Consider the following 19573-nt stretch of genomic DNA (forward strand, 5'->3'; position numbering starts at 1 on the left):
CGCCAGGCGCGACGCAAGTGTGTTTTGCTAGTTTCAGCCCAACGCAGTTTTCATTTTCACGTCCTGCGCCACATTGGTTAAATAGCAAATGCATTTGCGCCTAATTGCATTAAAGTTGCATTGTTGGAGCGTTGCTATTTCGAGGAACTGGAATAGACTGAGCCATTGACCGACTGAACCCTGGTCTAAAGTCAAAAGCGCAGTATTTGTTTTGTTATTTAAAGGGTCCATTAGTAATGTGAGCCTGTAGGCGGGTCCACAACGCGTGTACACTCTGCTTATTACACACACACTCTGCTTATTACACACTCTCACTCTGCTTATTACACAATTGTGCCACACAATCCATGGCGCGAGCGCAACTGGCTTTTAAAGGGAAAGTGAAATTATACTCTGATTGGTTTATTGCACGTTATGCCCAAAACACGCCCATTACTCATTAAGAGAACAGCAAAACACGCCCATTACTCATTAAGAGAACAGCAAAACACGCCCATTACTCATTAAGAGAACAGCAAAACACGCCCATTACTCATTAAGAGAACAGCAAAACACGCCCATTACTCATTAAGAGAACAGCAAAACACGCCCATTACTCATTAAGAGAACAGCAAAACACGCTCATTACTCATTAAGAGAACAGCAAAACACACCCATTACTCATTAAGAGAATAGAGACGACCCTTTTAGACCGTGCGCCGGGAGCACCGACCATTTTCCCCGTCGTTAAACTAGCAAAAGTGGATTCAGACACGCTCTAAGTGCCATGCGCTTAGATCCTTAAAATAGGGCCCTCTGGGATAGCACTGTGATTGGCATGACCAATGAAATCTTTAGAATCAGAGTTTGAACTGTTTTAGGGCGGGGGGAATCTTGCACGTGTGTCATCTGTCAATCAATGTGAGGACACGCCCTGTTTTGTAGTTCCCACCCCCTTTTCGAGATCTCCAAGTTGCTGCTAGACCCTTCCTGGATATTTCAGGCCGTTTCTGGGTCTTCTCTGGTGAATTTGACAATTGGGTTATCGAAAAAAGGATGTTATCTCATGGTGTTTTGAAGTAAAGGTTACTCGCATTAAGATCCTCCAAAGTGTAAAGGTTCTGCGACTCGCTTTGAAGTTCAAGAGAAATATTATCGATTTTTTTTTTTTCAGCTGCAAAGTTACTCTGTTTGAAACTGAAGTTATTTTAAGCCTGGGCTGTATATTTGATGTCTTAGTCCTTCAATAAAGTATATTGGCCAGGATTTTGTTTGCAAAGTTCCTCCCACAGTTGTTAAGCCATATCCAATAATTTGCCGTATGACAGATATCTCAGCTAAACAAGGGCTCTGATAGTCCGGCAAAGAAGCTTTACGCACAATGAACGCTACAGTAAATCAGTCTCCATGTGAGTTGGTGTGACTAAAGTGATGATTTTTCATATTTACCTTGCTTTAAATCAGATTAACAACCAGCACATTCACCAATGCATTTAAGAAAATGAATATTTTGGAGCTGAACTTGCCTTATTTAGAAACGGGAAGATACACACGGCTAGAGTCTGTAATGAGTCTTCCAGAATCAAAGCTCTGTTTCAGCAAACGAAAAGCAAACTCTCCGCAGTGCACGACACCGAACAATGCTTATATCAGAAACTGTTGCGTTTTTCAGATCAGCATTAATGACTGTGCAAGATATTCTTAGAATGTGCAAAGCTGTACGCATCTGTTCATCCGTTTGGGAGTTATTCGAACCGGTCTTGCATTTTAAATCATTTGCAAGAGGTGTTTTATGCACAAAAAATAAGTTCTGCTTTTGTTAAAACTCAGTGTGGAAATGTGTCACATAACGAAGGGCAATTACTCCACACGAGAAGAGAGCTTGCTGTGTTTCACACTCTTCTTTGCTTGAGCAATACTTTTATTACGTTTTTTTTCCCCCTCTTATAATGTTTCTTGCAGCATTTACAGCCAAGATTTAGTTTGTAATGTAGTAATTTAATGCCGGCTAGTCTTTATTTAATAAACATTACAGTACAGTTCGCTCTTCAAACCAATAATTTCCCAATTAATAAAATCAAGTACTTTTTTAGGTGTTGTAAAATCTTCTTTCACCTCATTACTTTGACTTTAAACACTTAAAATAGTTTTTTGCTTCATATTTTTGTGGAAACTGTGATTTTTTTGCATTCTTTGATGAAGAGAAACTGTGTTTCAAAGTGTTTCAACTGTGTTTCAACTGTGTTTGACAAAGTTTCACTGTGGTCAAATGCTCCGAACAAACATATAATCCTCTGCCGTGATCCGGGACGCCTTTAAAATAAACCATCCACTTGTTTCTGACTCTCTTAAGTCTATAGAGAGACACAAACCAGTTTAAACCGGACGAACGTTCTTTCACTCTTTCATTCGTCCTGTTTTCGGCGACTGAACGCCAGTGGGCGGGGCCTATTGTGTGACGATGTATAACTATTGGCCGATGTCTTGCTCTGGAGGCGGGCATATGCAAATGTGTTTGCCTGTGTGACGTCACAGATCACGTAATAACAAAATGAGCCTTGATTAAATAAATGCCTTGTTTATAATGAGGAGGGCGTTTAAAGCTATGAAACTTTGGTACAAAGACGTCTTATATGTCAAAAGATCAATGCAAATTAGATCTCTTATGTCATGACCCCTTTAAATCTCAAATGTCTGTGACCGTTTGATTGCATTAGAGGAATGCTGCCGGATAATTTTATGCCCCGGGGGTTTTAAATTACCCTCTGATTCATCTCTGTCTGATAATATAAAGCATTAATTCCCCCCCCCCCCACTGTTTTATAATGGATTAATTTGCATTGGGTCCAGTGTGTAATTGATTGTGACACACAGAGCTGGCGCAGCGGTCGTCACACTGATCATGTGACGCAATACACACAGCTCAAACATGACGCATGCATAACCACGTGAACACACATACACACACACGTCCTAGAGTGTGAAAATCTGTGTGAGATGCTCATTATCCACTTCTACTCATCCCTATACTCCCTCTCTTTTCCTCTCCCAGTGAGAGTGTGGAGTGGCAGAGCATCTGTCTGCACCAGACCGTCAGGGTGAATGTGATAATTGTTTCTTTTCCTGCCTGATCTATTTTGGTGATCTCTTACTCATCTATACACACTCACACACACACACACACATTCACACCAGCTTCCTCTTGCAGCATGCGTTTTTTATTTAAAGATGAGCTCATCTTCACGCTCTCTGCATGCTGACCTCATCGTCCGTCAGATCACTGTAAGACCAGCGCGTCCCGAGACCTGTTAATAATCAGCTCTTCTGTGGACTTCTCTCCGCATCTTCTGTAGGATTACACACACACACACACTCCTGTGATCAATTCAGTCTGATTCACTGATTCACTGATACACACACACACACACACACACTCCTGTAATCAATTCAGTCTGATTCACCGATTCACTGATACACACACACACACACACACACACTCCTGTGATCAATTCAGTCTGATTCACTGATTCACTGATACACACACACACACACACACACACACTCCTGTGATCAATTCAGTCTGATTCACTAATACACACACACACACACACACACACACACACACTCCTGTAATCAATTCAGTCTGATTCACCGATCCACACACACACACACACACACACACACACAGACACACACACACACTAACCCGACCCCTAAACCCACCCATCACACACACTAACCTGACCCGACCCCTAAACCCACCCATCACACAAACACACACACACATATACATACACACACACTAACCCGACCCCAAAACCTACACGTCACACACACACACACACACACACACACACACACACACACACAGACACACACACACACACACAGACACACACACTAACCCAACCTCTAAACCTACCCATCACTCACACACACACACTAACCCGACCCCTAAACCTACCATCACACATACACACACACACACACTAACCCGACCCCTAAACCTACACATCACACACACGTGCACACACACACACACACTCACTCACTAACCCGACCCCTTAAACTATCCATCACACACACACACACACACACACACACACACTAACCCGACCCCTAAACCTACACAACACACACACACACTAACCCGACCCCTAAACCTACCCATCACACACACACACAGACACACACACTAACCCAACCTCTAAACCTACCCATCACTCACACACACACACTAACCCGACCCCTAAACCTACCATCACACATACACACACACACACACTAACCCGACCCCTAAACCTACACATCACACACACGTGCACACACACACACACACTCACTCACTAACCCGACCCCTAAACCTACCCAACACACACACACACTAACCCGACCCCTAAACCTACCCATCACACACACACACAGACACACACACTAACCCAACCTCTAAACCTACCCATCACTCACACACACACACTAACCCGACCCCTAAACCTACCATCACACATACACACACACACACACTAACCTACCCCTAAACCTACATATCACACACACGCGCACACACACACACACACTACCCGACCCGACCCCTAAACCTATCCATCTCTCACACACACATTTCACAGTACACACACACACACACTAACCTGACCCCTAAACCTACCATCACACAAACACACACACACACACATATACACACACACACACACACACACTCACTCACTCACTGTCTACTGGTTTGTTGGTGTGCACAGCCAGCGAGGACGACACAACACTACACGTTCAGCTAAATTATAAAAGCATTTCTTGAGTTCAGATTCATCAGGAGTGCGGGAAACACAGATAAACGCTGATGTCCGTCTTATTTATGTGAAGAATATATTACAAGTTTAGCGTGCAGAAATTGTTTATTCAGTGTCATCTAGTGATCTGCATCTATGTCTTAATATGTAAATATGTCTTCATTTTGGGTGCCAGTCTGCAGAACAGCACTGGAACGCGTTACTGACGTGTGTGTGTGTGTGTGTGTGTGTGTGTGTGTGTTTCAGTGGCTCTGGAGGAGCCGTTACTGACGTGTGTGTGTGTGTGTGTTTCAGCGGGTCTGGAGGAGCCGTTACTGACGTGTGTGTGTGTGTGTGTTTCAGCGGGTCTGGAGGAGCCGTTACTGACGTGTGTGTGTGTGTGTGTGTGTGTTTCAGCGGGTCTGGAGGAGCCGTTACTGACGTGTGTGTGTGTGTGTGTGTGTTTCAGCGGGTCTGGAGGAGCCGTTACTGACGTGTGTGTGTGTGTGTTTCAGCGGGTCTGGAGGAGCCGTTACTGACGTGTGTGTGTGTTTCAGCGGTCTGGAGGAGCCGTTACTGACGTGTGTGTGTTCCAGCGGGCCTGGAGCAGCCGTTACTGACGTGTGTGTGTGTGTGTGTGTGTGTTCCAGCGGGCCTGGAGCAGCCGTTACTGACGTGTGTGTGTGTGTGTGTGTTCCAGCGGGCCTGGAGCAGCCGTTACTGACGTGTGTGTGTGTGTGTGTGTGTGTGTGTGTGTGTTCCAGCGGGCCTGGAGCAGCCGCTACTGACGTGTGTGTGTGTGTGTGTTCCAGCGGGTCTGGAGGAGCCGTTACTGACGTGTGTGTGTGTTTCAGCGGGTCTGGAGGAGCCGTTACTGACGTGTGTGTGTGTTCCAGCGGGCCTGGAGCAGCCGTTACTGACGTGTGTGTGTGTGTGTGTGTGTTCCAGCGGGCCTGGAGCAGCCGTTACTGACGTGTGTGTGTGTGTGTTCCAGCGGGCCTGGAGCAGCCGTTACTGACGTGTGTGTGTGTGTGTGTTCCAGCGGGTCTGGAGCAGCCGTTACTGACGTGTGTGTGTGTGTGTTCCAGCGGGCCTGGAGCAGCCGTTACTGACGTGTGTGTGTGTTCCAGCGGGCCTAGAGCAGCCGTTACTGACGAGTGTGTGTGTGTGTGTTCCAGCGGGCCTGGAGCAGCCGGAGGTCCTGGAGCAGGTGGATCTCCCCCCCACCCTCGCCCTGGCTCTGGGTTTGCCCGTGTCCCAGAACAGTGTGGGCCGCCTGATCCCGGCCGTGTTCGAGGACTCGTCGCTCCGGGATCAGCTCCGCCTCCTGCAGATCAACGGACACCAGCTCAGCCGACTCCTGCGCGACAGCAACCCGTCCTTCCACAAGGGTCAGTCCAGTCCGGTCACATTTATTTATATAGCGCTTTTTACAATACAGATTGTTTCAAAGCAAAGCAGCTTTACAGAATAACAGGAAAATAATGCAACAAAGTTTGTTTCTAGAAGAAAATAGCGTCACAGTCCAGCTTAAGTAAGTTCAGTGATGTTTCATTTTTGTTGTAAAAAAGTTATTAATTTAGTTAATTTATATAAATAGCCGCTCTGGAGAAAACCGTGTTGTCATCGTCCAGCTCAGTTCAGTTCTCATATAATCAATAATATTGTAGAATATTAAATGAAATGACCCCGACTAAGCAAGCCAAAAGCCAATGGCGACAGTGGCAAGGAACCAAAACTCCATCAGTGACAGAATGGAGAAAAAAAGCAGACCAATGGAAGAAACCAGACTCAGCCAGTTCTCCTCTGGTGAACCGAGTGACACCAGCGCAGTGGTTCCCCGAGGACTAAAGCCTTGTTTATACTTGACGTGTTCGGCGTTGTATTATTCCCTTTAACGGCAGGAGGCGACTCGAGTAACTGTCCTCTAAACCATCAGGAATCAGCGGTGAGAAGAAGTAAGGTACACACGTGAATGTTAATTTCAGTAGCCTACACTTCACCACAACCACACTGCAAAAGAATCATGTAAACCTTGAGATTAATTACTTGTGACATTTGAACAAAATAAATGGATATGAGATTGTAGCCTATACAACTAAATTAACAATATCTTACATTTTTTCCTAATTTCTTGCATTTGTCACTGGAAGAGAAAGCATGACCTGCTCACAATATGTTTTAATGATGACATTCAGAGTCTAAATCTCTGACTATATGCTTGATGTATCATATTAGTATTGGTGATTGTAGCCCTGAGATTCTACAGTTTGAGATCCGACAGCAATATGAACAATTTTGACTTTGTGCACAGAAGATATTGTGTTTAGACACACAGACATCAAGAATCAGCATATGAATCTCAACAATGGTGACACTAGTGACAAACAGATCGACTCTGAACATCACAAAACAAGCTACTAAAGTCAGAACAAAACAATAGCAAAATAAAAGCAAACAGGAAAAAACAATGAAAATTACAGGACAATTCAGCTGCATAATTTGTTCATGCTGCAATGCATGATGTGAGCCATGGATGCGTTTTGATTGCTGGCTCCCATCATGCACTGCAACATGAAGCATTTGTGTGATTGTCACCATTGTTCAGATTCATATGTAGATTCTTGATGTCTGTGTGTGATTTTAAAACCTTCAGATTATTAAAGCACTGCTGGAATGAAAAAATAATAAAGCATTTGTATAATCAGTTTATAATGCTGTGTGAGATCAGTGCATCAGGCCACTACAGGACTGTAATTTCATCATCGAAACATAACCATCAAGACCTGGGCTGCGTTTCCCAAAAGCATCTTAAGCCTAATTTGATCGTAGAACAATTGCAGCAAATGGTCTGTACGATCAAATTATGCTTGCGATACTTTCGGGAAACGCAGCCCAGGTCATAGTTTCTCTTGCCACAACAAATGTGCTTCATAAACACAGAGCTGGAGCAGCCAGAGAAAAACTAATATTAAAAAGTAAAGTGTCAAGAGCCAAACTAAAGCAAACACTGATCATCATAATGGCGACCGGAAACTAAACATTACCATCTAAACTTCTGGTAAATCTTGATAAGAACGTGTGTAGATGTATGACAGAAATAACGTCAAACTGGTTAATAATAAGTGCAATAATGTGTAACGGCTCGAAGTCTGTAGCTCTCGTGTTTCTCTTTTTTGTTTATCTTTCCTTCAATGATTCTGCTTATTAACATCAGGTATCTTCAATAATGCTCAATCATCACTTAATTAATCACTGAAGTATCTCATTAACTTCACTGCTTCGGTGTTAATTTTAACAGCCTGTAGTTGGACACATATGTACACTGAGGAGTGTTAATTTAACACTGGGGATTTTGCTGTGTGTTTCTCTTGATTCCCTCAAAGTTGCGTTGGATTTTCTCCTCAGCGTGAAGATTAAGAGGCTCATCTATCACTGTTTTACATGTTCACAGAGCTAGTTTGAGGAGTAAATATATAGGCTATAATCTGTGTGTTTACACAGCTTTTAAAAAAATGGCGGGTGCTGGCGTGCGTTCGGCCAATCAGCGATACCGTCACGGATAGATCCTATAGCGCTGGTTTAGACCGACTCTGAAATAGGAGTAAATTAGTTCCTCCAAAAGAGCTAAAATCGTTCCTAGTTCCTGCGGTGCGAACGCCGCTTATGAAGCTAATGCATTCACACTGAGCCATGGCCAAGCACACTAGAGTTGGCTACTATCTAGGGCTTTTTGTTGGCACTGTGCTTTCAGTCCAGTTCGGGTTTGTTTAGCCTTTTTGCCGCTTGAGTAACAAGCTCATGAAATGCTGTAACCCAACATAAGAGCTCGGGGTTTGAGTACACAGGCATGACAGGTCCTTTAGAGCACTTTAAATCCGTAGAAATACAGAATTTATACCCTTTAGCTCAAGCCCTGTGTGTGTGTGTGTGTGTGTGTGTGTGTGTGTGTGTGTGTGTGTGTGTGTGTGTGTGTGTGTGTGTGTGTGTGTGTGTTTCCTCTCAGCTGGATATCTGGCCTCCCACAAACATCCATCTCTGGCTCATTCACTTCTCACATCTTACATGAGTTTCGCTGGCTTATGAGGTGTGAGTGTGTTTATTCAGTGTTGTGGTGTTTGATGGAGCTGTCTGCTGACATTTTCACTTGAATATGTCCAAATACAAATTCTTGATGTTGTTTCGGGCTCTACTACAACAGGTTTTCCTGCTTGAATGTTGATTATTTTCCTCATATTCTCCATTGTTGCGGCTCCTCTCTTCCCAGTCTGTCAGTAACGCTCTGTTTACTTCCTGTCTCTATGAAGCCCCTCCTTCTGAAAAGCACACTGTGCTCTGATTGGTCGGCTGGAGCAGTGTGTTGTGATTGGTCGAGCGCTTCGAGTGTGTTTGGGAAATGTCCCGCCCCTTCCCATAACCACCCGTTTAACACACTACTAACTAACTCAACCAGGCCCCGCCCCTTTATTCTGCGCATGAATTATTATAATGAGGAATATTGTGACGTGTTCGTTCCCGGAAGAAACTCAAGACTACAATGGAGGCGTTTCAGGAGTTCAGAAACACTGACACTGATATAGAGAAGAACTGTGGGACTTTGCAGAGATTTTTCATGATCAAACAGCAACATTACACACTGAAGAGAGATGAAGATGAAAGCATGATTGGTCGTCTTCAATTCTTTCACAGACTTGTTTTCCTGGAGTGTAAGTCTCGTATAGACAGACTGTCTGCATTTAATAAATAAATTGTTTGATTGACATGTAAAGTAGCCAACCACCATTCTTTTATTTTTTTTCCTGTGCATTTAGGAACGGGATTATCTAAATTTGTTGCTACCACAAAAAAAGATTGGCATGAAAAAAAAAAACATTCAAGTAAGTGCACAGCAAAGTCAATCCACGGCACAGATGCTGACGCTTCCCTTTTATTTTTATTTTTACTTTTATGGCGGGAAGAAAATGCTAAGCCGACAGAATGTGTTTTCCTCACAGCTGGCTCGGGTCTTTGAATGAGAACGTGTGAAGGGATGAAAATGTGATTTGCTTTTATGTAAACTCTGTTTATAAATGTGCAGTAAAGCTGCAGTCTACTTCTCAAATTACTTTTTTATACTTTCATATTGTTCCTGTATGTATCATACTTATCCTTAAATAACATTTCAATTTTTGGGGTAATAAATTACTCATTATTTATATATTAGAGTACTTGAGTACCAGAATAAATTAAATATACTCTACAGTACTGATCAAAAGTTTAGAATTAAGGATTTATTTAATTTTATAATTAATTAATTTATAGCATTGCATTGCACAAATTTTATTAATTAATTTTATAATTCATTGATTTTATTACATTGCATTAATTTGATTATTAATTAATTTTATAACTGATTAATTGTATTACATTGCATTAATTTGATTATAAATTAATTGTATTATAAATTAATTAATTTATTGTATTGCATTGTATTAATTTTATTATTAATTAATTTGATACTTCATTGATTTTATTATATTGCATTGCATTAATTTTTATTATAAATTAGTTGTATTATTAATTAATTTATGGCATTGCACTAATTGTATAATTAATTAATTTTATTACATTGCATTCATTTTTTTATTAATTAATTAATGTATTGCATTGTATTAATTGTATTAATTAATGTGATACTTCATTGATTTTATTACATTGCATTGCATTCATTTTATTTTTAATTAATTTTATAATTTTATAATTGTATTACATTGCATTAATTTGATTATAAATTAATTGTATTATTAATAAATTTATTGCATTGCATTGCATCAATTTTATTATTAATTAATTTGGTACTTCATTGATTTTATTACATTGCATTGCATTAATTTTATTATGAATTAATTTCATAATTAGTTAATTTTCTTGCATTGTACCTGTGCAAAGCTGCCGATTTCAGCCAACTCTCGTCATTTCTGTGTTTAATATGCACTAGACGTCATATTTCCCCTCTTTCACCTGAGCTGAGCGAGTGGAGGATGAGATCTGATCGATGAGGGCGACAAACTGCGCCACCCACTTTCATCCTTCCATTTTCTGAAGGAAATTCCAAAATATGAGATTATTAGAGGTCAGCGCTTGCGTTTGTGTGTGACGTACAGGCAGATATGAACCGGCTTCACCCGCGTCTGTCTCTCTCTGCGATGTAGAAGTTCTCCATCATGCTTCTGCAGCCTAATGAAGCACTTAATTAAATTGCGGATGAATTATTGTGATTAGGAGGAGAATGGCTCATCAGAGTTTCTCTGAGCACATTGACCTGAAAGCGAGACGTTGGAGGTTTTCTCCAGATAACACTTTTCCCACGGTAACATGCTGAGAGCTGAAGCTTATCAATTAAAATGCAACACAGCAGAAGCCTGAGTCACACTCGAGATCCTGACCTGCTTTTCCCTCTGTGTGTGTGTGTGTGTGTGTGTGTGTTTATGAAGCCATATGACTTGTATTCTTATGTTCTGTATAGCATGCAATATAAAGTATATATGGATGCTATATTCATAATAATGCAGAAGGTCATCACTCTTATGATTGCGTTGACTCGATATGCTGTTCAAGGTCGAGATCATTGCATGATGTATATTTGTATGTAACATAGGAGATGATCTGTGTGTTTCACTGCACAGAACACACACTGCAGAATACAGAAATAGCCTGATCGCTCCAAACCCTCAGAGGATCCTCCTTTTGTAGCATTTTCAGCACTTTCATCCAGGATGCATTGTGAACTGCATTATTACGCACATCCTGAGCTTGCCCACGCACGCACGCACGCACGCACACACACACACGCACACTCTCACTCACTCACTCACTCACTCACTCACTCAATCACTCTCACACACACACGCACAGTCACAAACACACACACCTTCACTCACTCACACACACTCTCAAACACCTTCACTCACTCACTCTCACTCACTCACTCACTCACTCACTCACTCACTCACTCACACACACACCTTCACCCTCTCACTCACTCACACACACTCTCAAACACCTTCACTCACTCACTCACTCACTCACTCACTCACTCACTCACACACACACCTTCACCCTCTCACTCACTCACACACACTCTCAAACACCTTCACTCACTCACTCACTCACTCACTCACTCACACACACACCTTCACCCTCTCACTCACTCACACACACTCTCAAACACCTTCACTCACTCACTCACTCACTCACTCACTCACCCTCTCACTCACTCACACACACTCTCAAACACCTTCACTCACTCACTCACTCACTCTCACACACACATCTTCACCCTCTCACTCACTCACTCTCTCTCACACACACACACACACACACACACACACACACACACACACACACACACACACACACACACACACACACACAGAGATCTTTATTAATTCAGCAAAGTAAATAAAAGCCCAGACCAATTAATCCAAAGAGGATCTTCACACACACTTACACTCTCACACACACACTCACTCACTCACTCACTCACTCACTCACAGACCATCATCAACACAATGAGTGATAATTCCACCATTAGAGTATTTGAAAGTTTATTGAAAGTTATTTTAATGGAAATTGATGCAGACGTCCTGAGGTAGGTGTGTGTGTGTGTGTGAGGAGACATCCGTCATTATGACAGGAACATTCAGAATCCTGCGCTGGCCAGATACAGACAGTGGCCTTGCACACACACACACACACACACACACACACACACACGCTGGTCACTGTTTATATATTATGGATGGTTGGTGTCACTCCAGTAAACTCGTTAGTAGCTGCTGTTATGCTGTAATGCTTAATTACAACAAATGATTAAAAACAACTGAATAAATTCATCAAACATCTTACTTTTGGGGATTTAAGACTAGTTTAAACCCAGTTTAAACCCAAAACCAGTTTAAACCCAAAACCAGTTTCAACCTACTTTAAGAGGTGATTTATGACCATTTTTATGAAGTTTAAGTTTTTAAGAAGTTTTAAGTAGATTTCATCTCTTTGTAAGTTTTGTAAAAAAAAAAAAATATATTATATCTTAAGAACTATTTTGGGGAATACAAAATATTTTCAATTTGTTCTCTCAAGTTAGAAAATAAGAAGTTATCATTTAAGACAATGTTGTTTTGTAAAGAATGCAGTCCTTTATCTATTAAGCTGCCGATCCATCTCTCTCTCTCCCTCTCTCTCTCTCTCTCTCCCTCTCTCTCCCTCTCTCTCTCTCTCTCCCTCTCTCCCTCTCTCTCTCTCTCTCTCTCTCTCTCTCTCTTGTTTTCTCTCTCTCTCTCTCTCTCTCTTGTTTTCTCTCTCTCTCTCTCTCTCTCTCTCTCTCTTGTTTTCTCTCTGATTTCCCGCAGTAAAGATTCATGAGTGATCAGGGAAAGGCTCATCCCAGCGGACTCCCGTTAACTCTGTGATCGATGCTTTGAATTAAGCTTTCATTATTAAACAGACGCCGCTGAGTCTGAGAGGAAGAAGTGTTTTCTGAGAATCATTCGATGTTTCTCATCGCTGGAACGCTTCTACAGTCACACCAAACATTATTCAGACACCAGATATCATTTTTGATATTTTTTTCACTAGTGTGATCCAAAAAGTATTCATACAGTGGATAACCAGTCAAATTTATAAAAATTTGGGACTAAAATGATTCAGACACTTTGAGCTGATCATGTTTTGCTGAAGTGTTTTGTCTTTAATTGCTAATGCTCTTTTTACACACAGACTGAACAAAATGAAGCATTGCTTGGTCATTGGTTGAGCTAAACTGGTATTATCTAATTGTGTAGTTAAATTTAACAGCTGACAGATATTCAACATAATTCATGTGTGAGACAGTCTAACAGAAGGACGGACAAAACCAGTCAAATATCAGCTGAGTTCTGCTCATATTTTAGTACCATTTTCTAAACTATAAACTGTGATAAAGTGAGAGATGTTGAAGGAGTCTGAATAAATGTTGGTTTGACTGTATCTCTGTAATATTCATGACTTTGAGCCGATACTGTGGAAATAACTCACTGTCATAACACTGCGTAATAGCTGACATGGATTCATGTGATAATTCAGCATAATCATATAATTGATTAATCACGGTCTCGCTTATTTGTGTTATGACAATAGATGAACGTTCCAGCAAAGGGAATTCATTCATAAGAGAGCAGATTCATGTGAAGACGCCTCTGATGATCAGTTATTCCCGCTAACGACTCATTCATCACGCTGTTTCTCCGGGTTAGCATGATCTGCGTCTCGGTTTATCACCGTTGTGTCTGTAGGGTTCACACACACACACACACACACACACCGGCCGATTACGACTTTTCATAGATGCTCAGGGAAAACCAAGACATTTCAGATGTACTAATCTCAGTTCTAATCATGCATGGTATCTGTGTTTTGGACAGATAGTACAGAGGGAATGCATTCACTTCACTTTAAATAAAAGAAATGATTATCAGTTTAATCTAAAGGTTGGACTCGATATAGTGTTGCTTACAACTTACCAAAGATCCAGTGATCATGGATATTGACATGCAGCAGGAATCATGTTTCCTCACATTTATATGAGCCTGATTTCGACGCTGGTGAAATACATAAAGCAAATTTGCCTGTGAACGCTCATATCAATGTTATATATATCATCATATCGTCCAGTCCTAAAACTTGGGTAGTTTAGTCAGTGTTTATTTAAAAACATCCAATTATGCAGAATATATGATGGTATATATTTAACTGATGAGTTATCAATACAATAAATAACAATGCAATATATAGGTTATGATTTTACCCCATAATTCAGCATATTGACACAAAATGAAAACTGTAAATCCTCCGTTCTCTGCCTTGATCCAGTTGTTTCTGTGAAGTACAGTGAATCCATTTGCTTCTCTGTTCTAGCTTTTAGCAGTCTGTCAAAATATACCTCAGATTTCTTGTCAAATCTAGTTGAACAGTCGATCTCAAAGCTCTTTCCCGTTTTAGATGTGTTTTGTGTGTTTTTCAAGGCATTCACACTGAAAACAAGTGAAAACAAGTCACTCTGGTCGACGGTGACGTCGACACATACACACTATATAAAGCCACATCACGCAAAATCAAGATATGGTAAATATATATTAAGTATGGTGTTATATCTGGTTGATGCACTCATCTGTGTAGTGTGTGAGGAAGGAATAAGGAAAGCGATATCTTTATCATGGTGTCCTTTCAACGGTTTAAGTCTCCACAGTCATTGCATCTGCTGCACTTTATTTGTACCAAACCATCATTTTATTGGTTTATTTTTGTTTATCTTTAAAATAAAACCTTTTTTAGAATTTGAAAGATATTGTGTGATAAGTGAGATCTCTGATCCAAAAAAGTAGTGTTTGAAAAGTCCTTTAAAGTCCTTGAATTTCATTGAACAGTGTCTGTACGAACCCTGTTTGTCATTTAATTAAGTACATCATCCAGGTGTTTAAAGGGGTGGTTGATTATGATTTCACTTTTCTAACTTTAGTTAGTGTGTAATTTTGCTGTTTGATCATAAACAACATCTGCAAAGTTACAACGCTCAAAGTTCAAAGCAAAGGGAGATATTTGCTTTTAAAGAAATCGTTTTTTAAGGACTACAACAAACGGCTGGTAGAGACTACACCACATTCCTCCCGGGTTAGTGACATCACCAACCCTAGAATTTACATAAACCCCGCCCCCTGAACACGATTTATAGATTATCAAGACAGAATATGCTAATCAATGACTAGAAGATAACTACACATCAGCTTCATAAATTCATCAACTAACCATTCAGAAATGTCCTGTTGCTTCTACATGTTGTCACTTCTTCTTGAGTCTCTCCATCATTGTCTGACTCCGGTTTGAATATAAAAGGCTAAAAGTTTTTGAAATGTTCAGAGCATGTGTGTATGAGGTAAAAGGACACGAGCTGTTGAAGCTCCGCCCCCTGTGCCGGGAGCAGCAGCTCATTTGCATTTAAAGGGACAGACACAAAAATGTGCGTTTTTGCTCACCCTCAAAAAGTGACAATTTTAACATGCTATATAAAAATATCTGTGGGGTATTTTGAGCTAAAACTTCACATACACACTCTGGAGACATCAGAGACTTATTTTACATCTTGTGACCCTTTAAAGGGCACTTATTCCATTTGGAAATTCTCAGTGTGAAGTTGTGAACATGACTCCCACTGTTTACACTACAAAGTGCACTAGTACAGGAATCGGGATGCACTTTAAAGGGATAGTTCACTTTAAAATGAAAGTTCTGTCATCATATACTCACCCTCATGTTGTTTCAATCCTTTATGAATTTCTTTCTTCTGGTGAACAGAAAGGAAGATATTTAGAAGAATATCAGTAACCAGACAGTTTCTGGTCCCATTGACTTCCATAGTATATTTTCTTTCCTACTATGGAAGTCAATGAGACCAGAAACTGTCTGGTTACTGATATTCTTCTAAATATCTTCCTTTCTGTTCAGCAGAAGAAAGAAATTCATACAGGTTTGAAACAACATGAGGGTGAGTATATGATGACAGAATTTTCATTTTAAAGTGAACTATCCCTTTAAGTGTCGATCTGTGCATGTACGAATATTACAAACAACCCCATCGCACTACAGATTAAGAGCAACTTTTTTTTAGCTGCCATGGTAATTAATATTGAATTTTAAGGTAATTAATTTAGCATCCATTAGTAATTTAGCATCCATTAGTATCTTAAGGTAATTTGGCTTGTTATTAATTAATTTTCTGTGTATGCACTGAAAGATAAAATTTTAAGTGCAAGCTTTTTGCATGTTATACAAGTATGCAAATCAAGAGACAGCGCGTGTGTGTGTCCATGGACATGTTTGGTGTGTTTTTGCAAAGGTATCTTTAAGTAATTTGGCTGTTGTAATAAAAGTCATTCATTTCGTGCATGTAAACAGTTTGCATTTAAGAGGCTTAATGGATAAAGATGCCATTTTGAGTGGATGCTTTTAGTAAGCTATACATTAAGAATGCAAACCACGCATGCTTGGCCACTTCAATGCCAGCGGGTGGATTGTTGTACATACTTAATGTGTGTCCTTGTGTTACTGTGCCTCAGCACACAAGGCGATTATTATTATTTATTTTTTTAATATGTCATTAAAGCTGCAGTCCGTAACTTTTTTGGGTTAAAAATTATCCAAAATAAATGTTTGATCAAGTACATAACCAGCCAGTGTTCAGAACTCTCTGCTTGCCGTAGCTCGATTCACAACGGTAAGCTTGTTGTAATAATGTTTTTAATTCCAGTGGTACTGGTGGATTTCAGCGGGAAATTCAAGCATGTTTTGCGTCATTACGTCACATCTGTGCACATAAAGTCACATCTGTACACATAGTCACATCACATCTGTACACATAGTCACATCTGTACACATAGTCACATCTGTACACATAAAGAAGAGTCTCGGCTAGTCGGCTATATTGAGTGTGAGGATGTTGGAGGTGGAGATTAATAGCCTTTTCTCACAGCACTTGATATAATTAAACATATAAATTTAATGGCGGATTCAGAAAGGTTCAAACGACAATCACCAACTGGAGATTCACCCGCTGTAAAACGAGAAAGACTTCGGAGAAAAAAAGAGACTGTGACCGGCCCATGTGAAAACAAGGATAATATCGGAAGGGCATTAAATGTAGTCACGCAATGCTGATGTTGTTAACATTAACAATTTGAGAACGTGATATAAGCGATCGTTAGATTTAATCAGTGAGATTTACTGCACGGCTTTTTTTCCCTGAGTTGGACATTTTCCTGTGAAAACTCTTATGTTGGTCAAACTTCCAAAAAGTAGAAGTAGTCTGTGATTGTGAACGCCAGGATCCACACCAGCGGCGACTGACAGCCACACATTCTCCTCAAAACATCAGATTCATCCGCGCTCTGCCGTGCCGACGCACAACCCACGTAAAGCTGATCATTCCGCGAATAACTGCAATTGCAGATTTCGAACAGAGATGGCGACAAAGAGGAAAAACTGCGACTGCAGCTTTAATGTATAGATATAAATAGATAATGTATAGATATGTTGTTACTCATGTAGCTGAATGTGTGTCTCATAATCTTGAATCAGGATAACTTCCTCTCACAGCATCTCTTCTCTTCTCTGATGATGTGGGCGGGGCAACCTGTCAATCACATGAGATCAGCCAATAGCAAACCACAACCATCCAATCAATTCCACACAGACAATATCAAGCCCCGCCCACATTCGTTCTTGTTCCAGAAGCGTTTCACTCGGATATACGACACAATAGAGAAGAAAAGACTAGTGTGTCATTTAATATAATTATTTAATTTAATTTAGCACTTGGGTTCTGATTTTGTCTCTGTCATTGTTTTTCTCTGTTAAATTTCTCCCGAGACGGTATCTAGACATAATTTTGTGTGTATGTGTCTGTTCAAGGGCAAGGAAACATGAAAGAGGAATCAATTCAGTGTTCTGAAACGCATCTCTCTCTCTCTCTCTCTCTCTCTCTCTCTCTCTCTCTCTCTCTCTCTCTCTCTCTCTCTCTCTCTCAGAGGACGGTTATGAGCAGTTTCGCGTGGCGGAGAAGTCTCACGGCAGCTGGATGAAGCTCTACATGGATGGAAACACATCCGAGGTCCTGAGCAACATGGGGAAGAAGGTCCTGAAACAGTATCTGGAGGCGCTGAAGGCCATGAGTTCGGCTCTGAGCAAACAGCTGGGCAAATACGACATGTACTCCATGATCATGGGCATGATCCTCATCCTGCAGGTCAGAGCAGCTTCACCCTGAGACGACACGCCACATTTCAGCTCTAGGGGTGTAGCGATCCCTCATGTCACGATTCGACACACATCACGATACTGAACTCACCAGACCATATTATTGCCATACTCCAAGACATATGATAAAAGGTTGATTAAAATGTTGAATTTGGTATTTCATTGTGTGTGTAAATGAATATTCTTGGACTTGATGCTGGAAACCCAAAGCACAGGACAATAGAGACGCCAGAATAACAATATTCATGATTCTGAAGCTGAAAATACTGAATTATTGTAGACGAATATGCTTGATTTCTGTCACTGACTAGATATATTTAACATAATGTAGGACACTTTTTACTGGTAACATCAGACATTATCAGGACACACAAATATGCATTATTATACATTATATTCAACATTCTCATCAGGTTATGGCCGATTCCATCACGTGTATTCTTACCGGAAACTAAAGCATTTAACACTTCGTAGAACTCATTTCCTGGTGCAAAGGCTTGAATTTGGAACGTGTGTGTTACGTGTCACTTACAAATTACATGTGAAAACAGTTATAGCTGGTGAAAAGAAAGAAATTTTTTATCCAGTTAAATGTATTTCTGAATCTTCTGGCAGCCTTGTTAAGAGACAATGCAAAATCTCTCTCTCTCTCTCTCTCTATATATATATATATGATAATAAACATAATATATATAAGGGTATTTTGAGTAAAATAGATAAAGTTCCAAGTAAAACATAGGGCCCTATTTTAACGATCTGAAACGCAAGTATCAAGCGCGAAACGCAAGTAACTTTGTGTGCGGATCTCGGGCGCTGTTGCTATTATACCGGCGGGATAAATGACTCTTGCACCCGACGCAAATCTAAAATGTGTTGGTCTGAAGTAGCTTCATTACTCATAGGTGTGGTTTGAGCGTAACATGAAATAAACCAATCAGAGCATCATCTCACATTCCCTTTAAGAGCAGGCGCGCTTGTTCTATAGC

At 40.6% G+C, this 19573-nt stretch overlaps 1 protein-coding gene across 1 annotated transcript in view; it reads left to right on the forward strand.

The window, feature by feature from the left end:
• Positions 1-19573, forward strand: part of pigg (phosphatidylinositol glycan anchor biosynthesis class G (EMM blood group)) — a 144511-nt gene that overhangs the window by 38570 nt on the left and 86368 nt on the right. Inside the window, exons 6-7 of the mRNA XM_084133084.1 lie at positions 5942-6154; positions 18359-18576. Of these exons, the coding sequence (XP_083989210.1) occupies positions 5942-6154; positions 18359-18576 (431 nt within the window). The remainder of the gene's footprint in view (positions 1-5941; positions 6155-18358; positions 18577-19573) is intronic.

This window comes from Abramis brama, assembly GCF_963993115.1.
Source record: "Abramis brama genome assembly, chromosome: 13".
NCBI lineage: Eukaryota > Metazoa > Chordata > Actinopteri > Cypriniformes > Leuciscidae > Abramis > Abramis brama.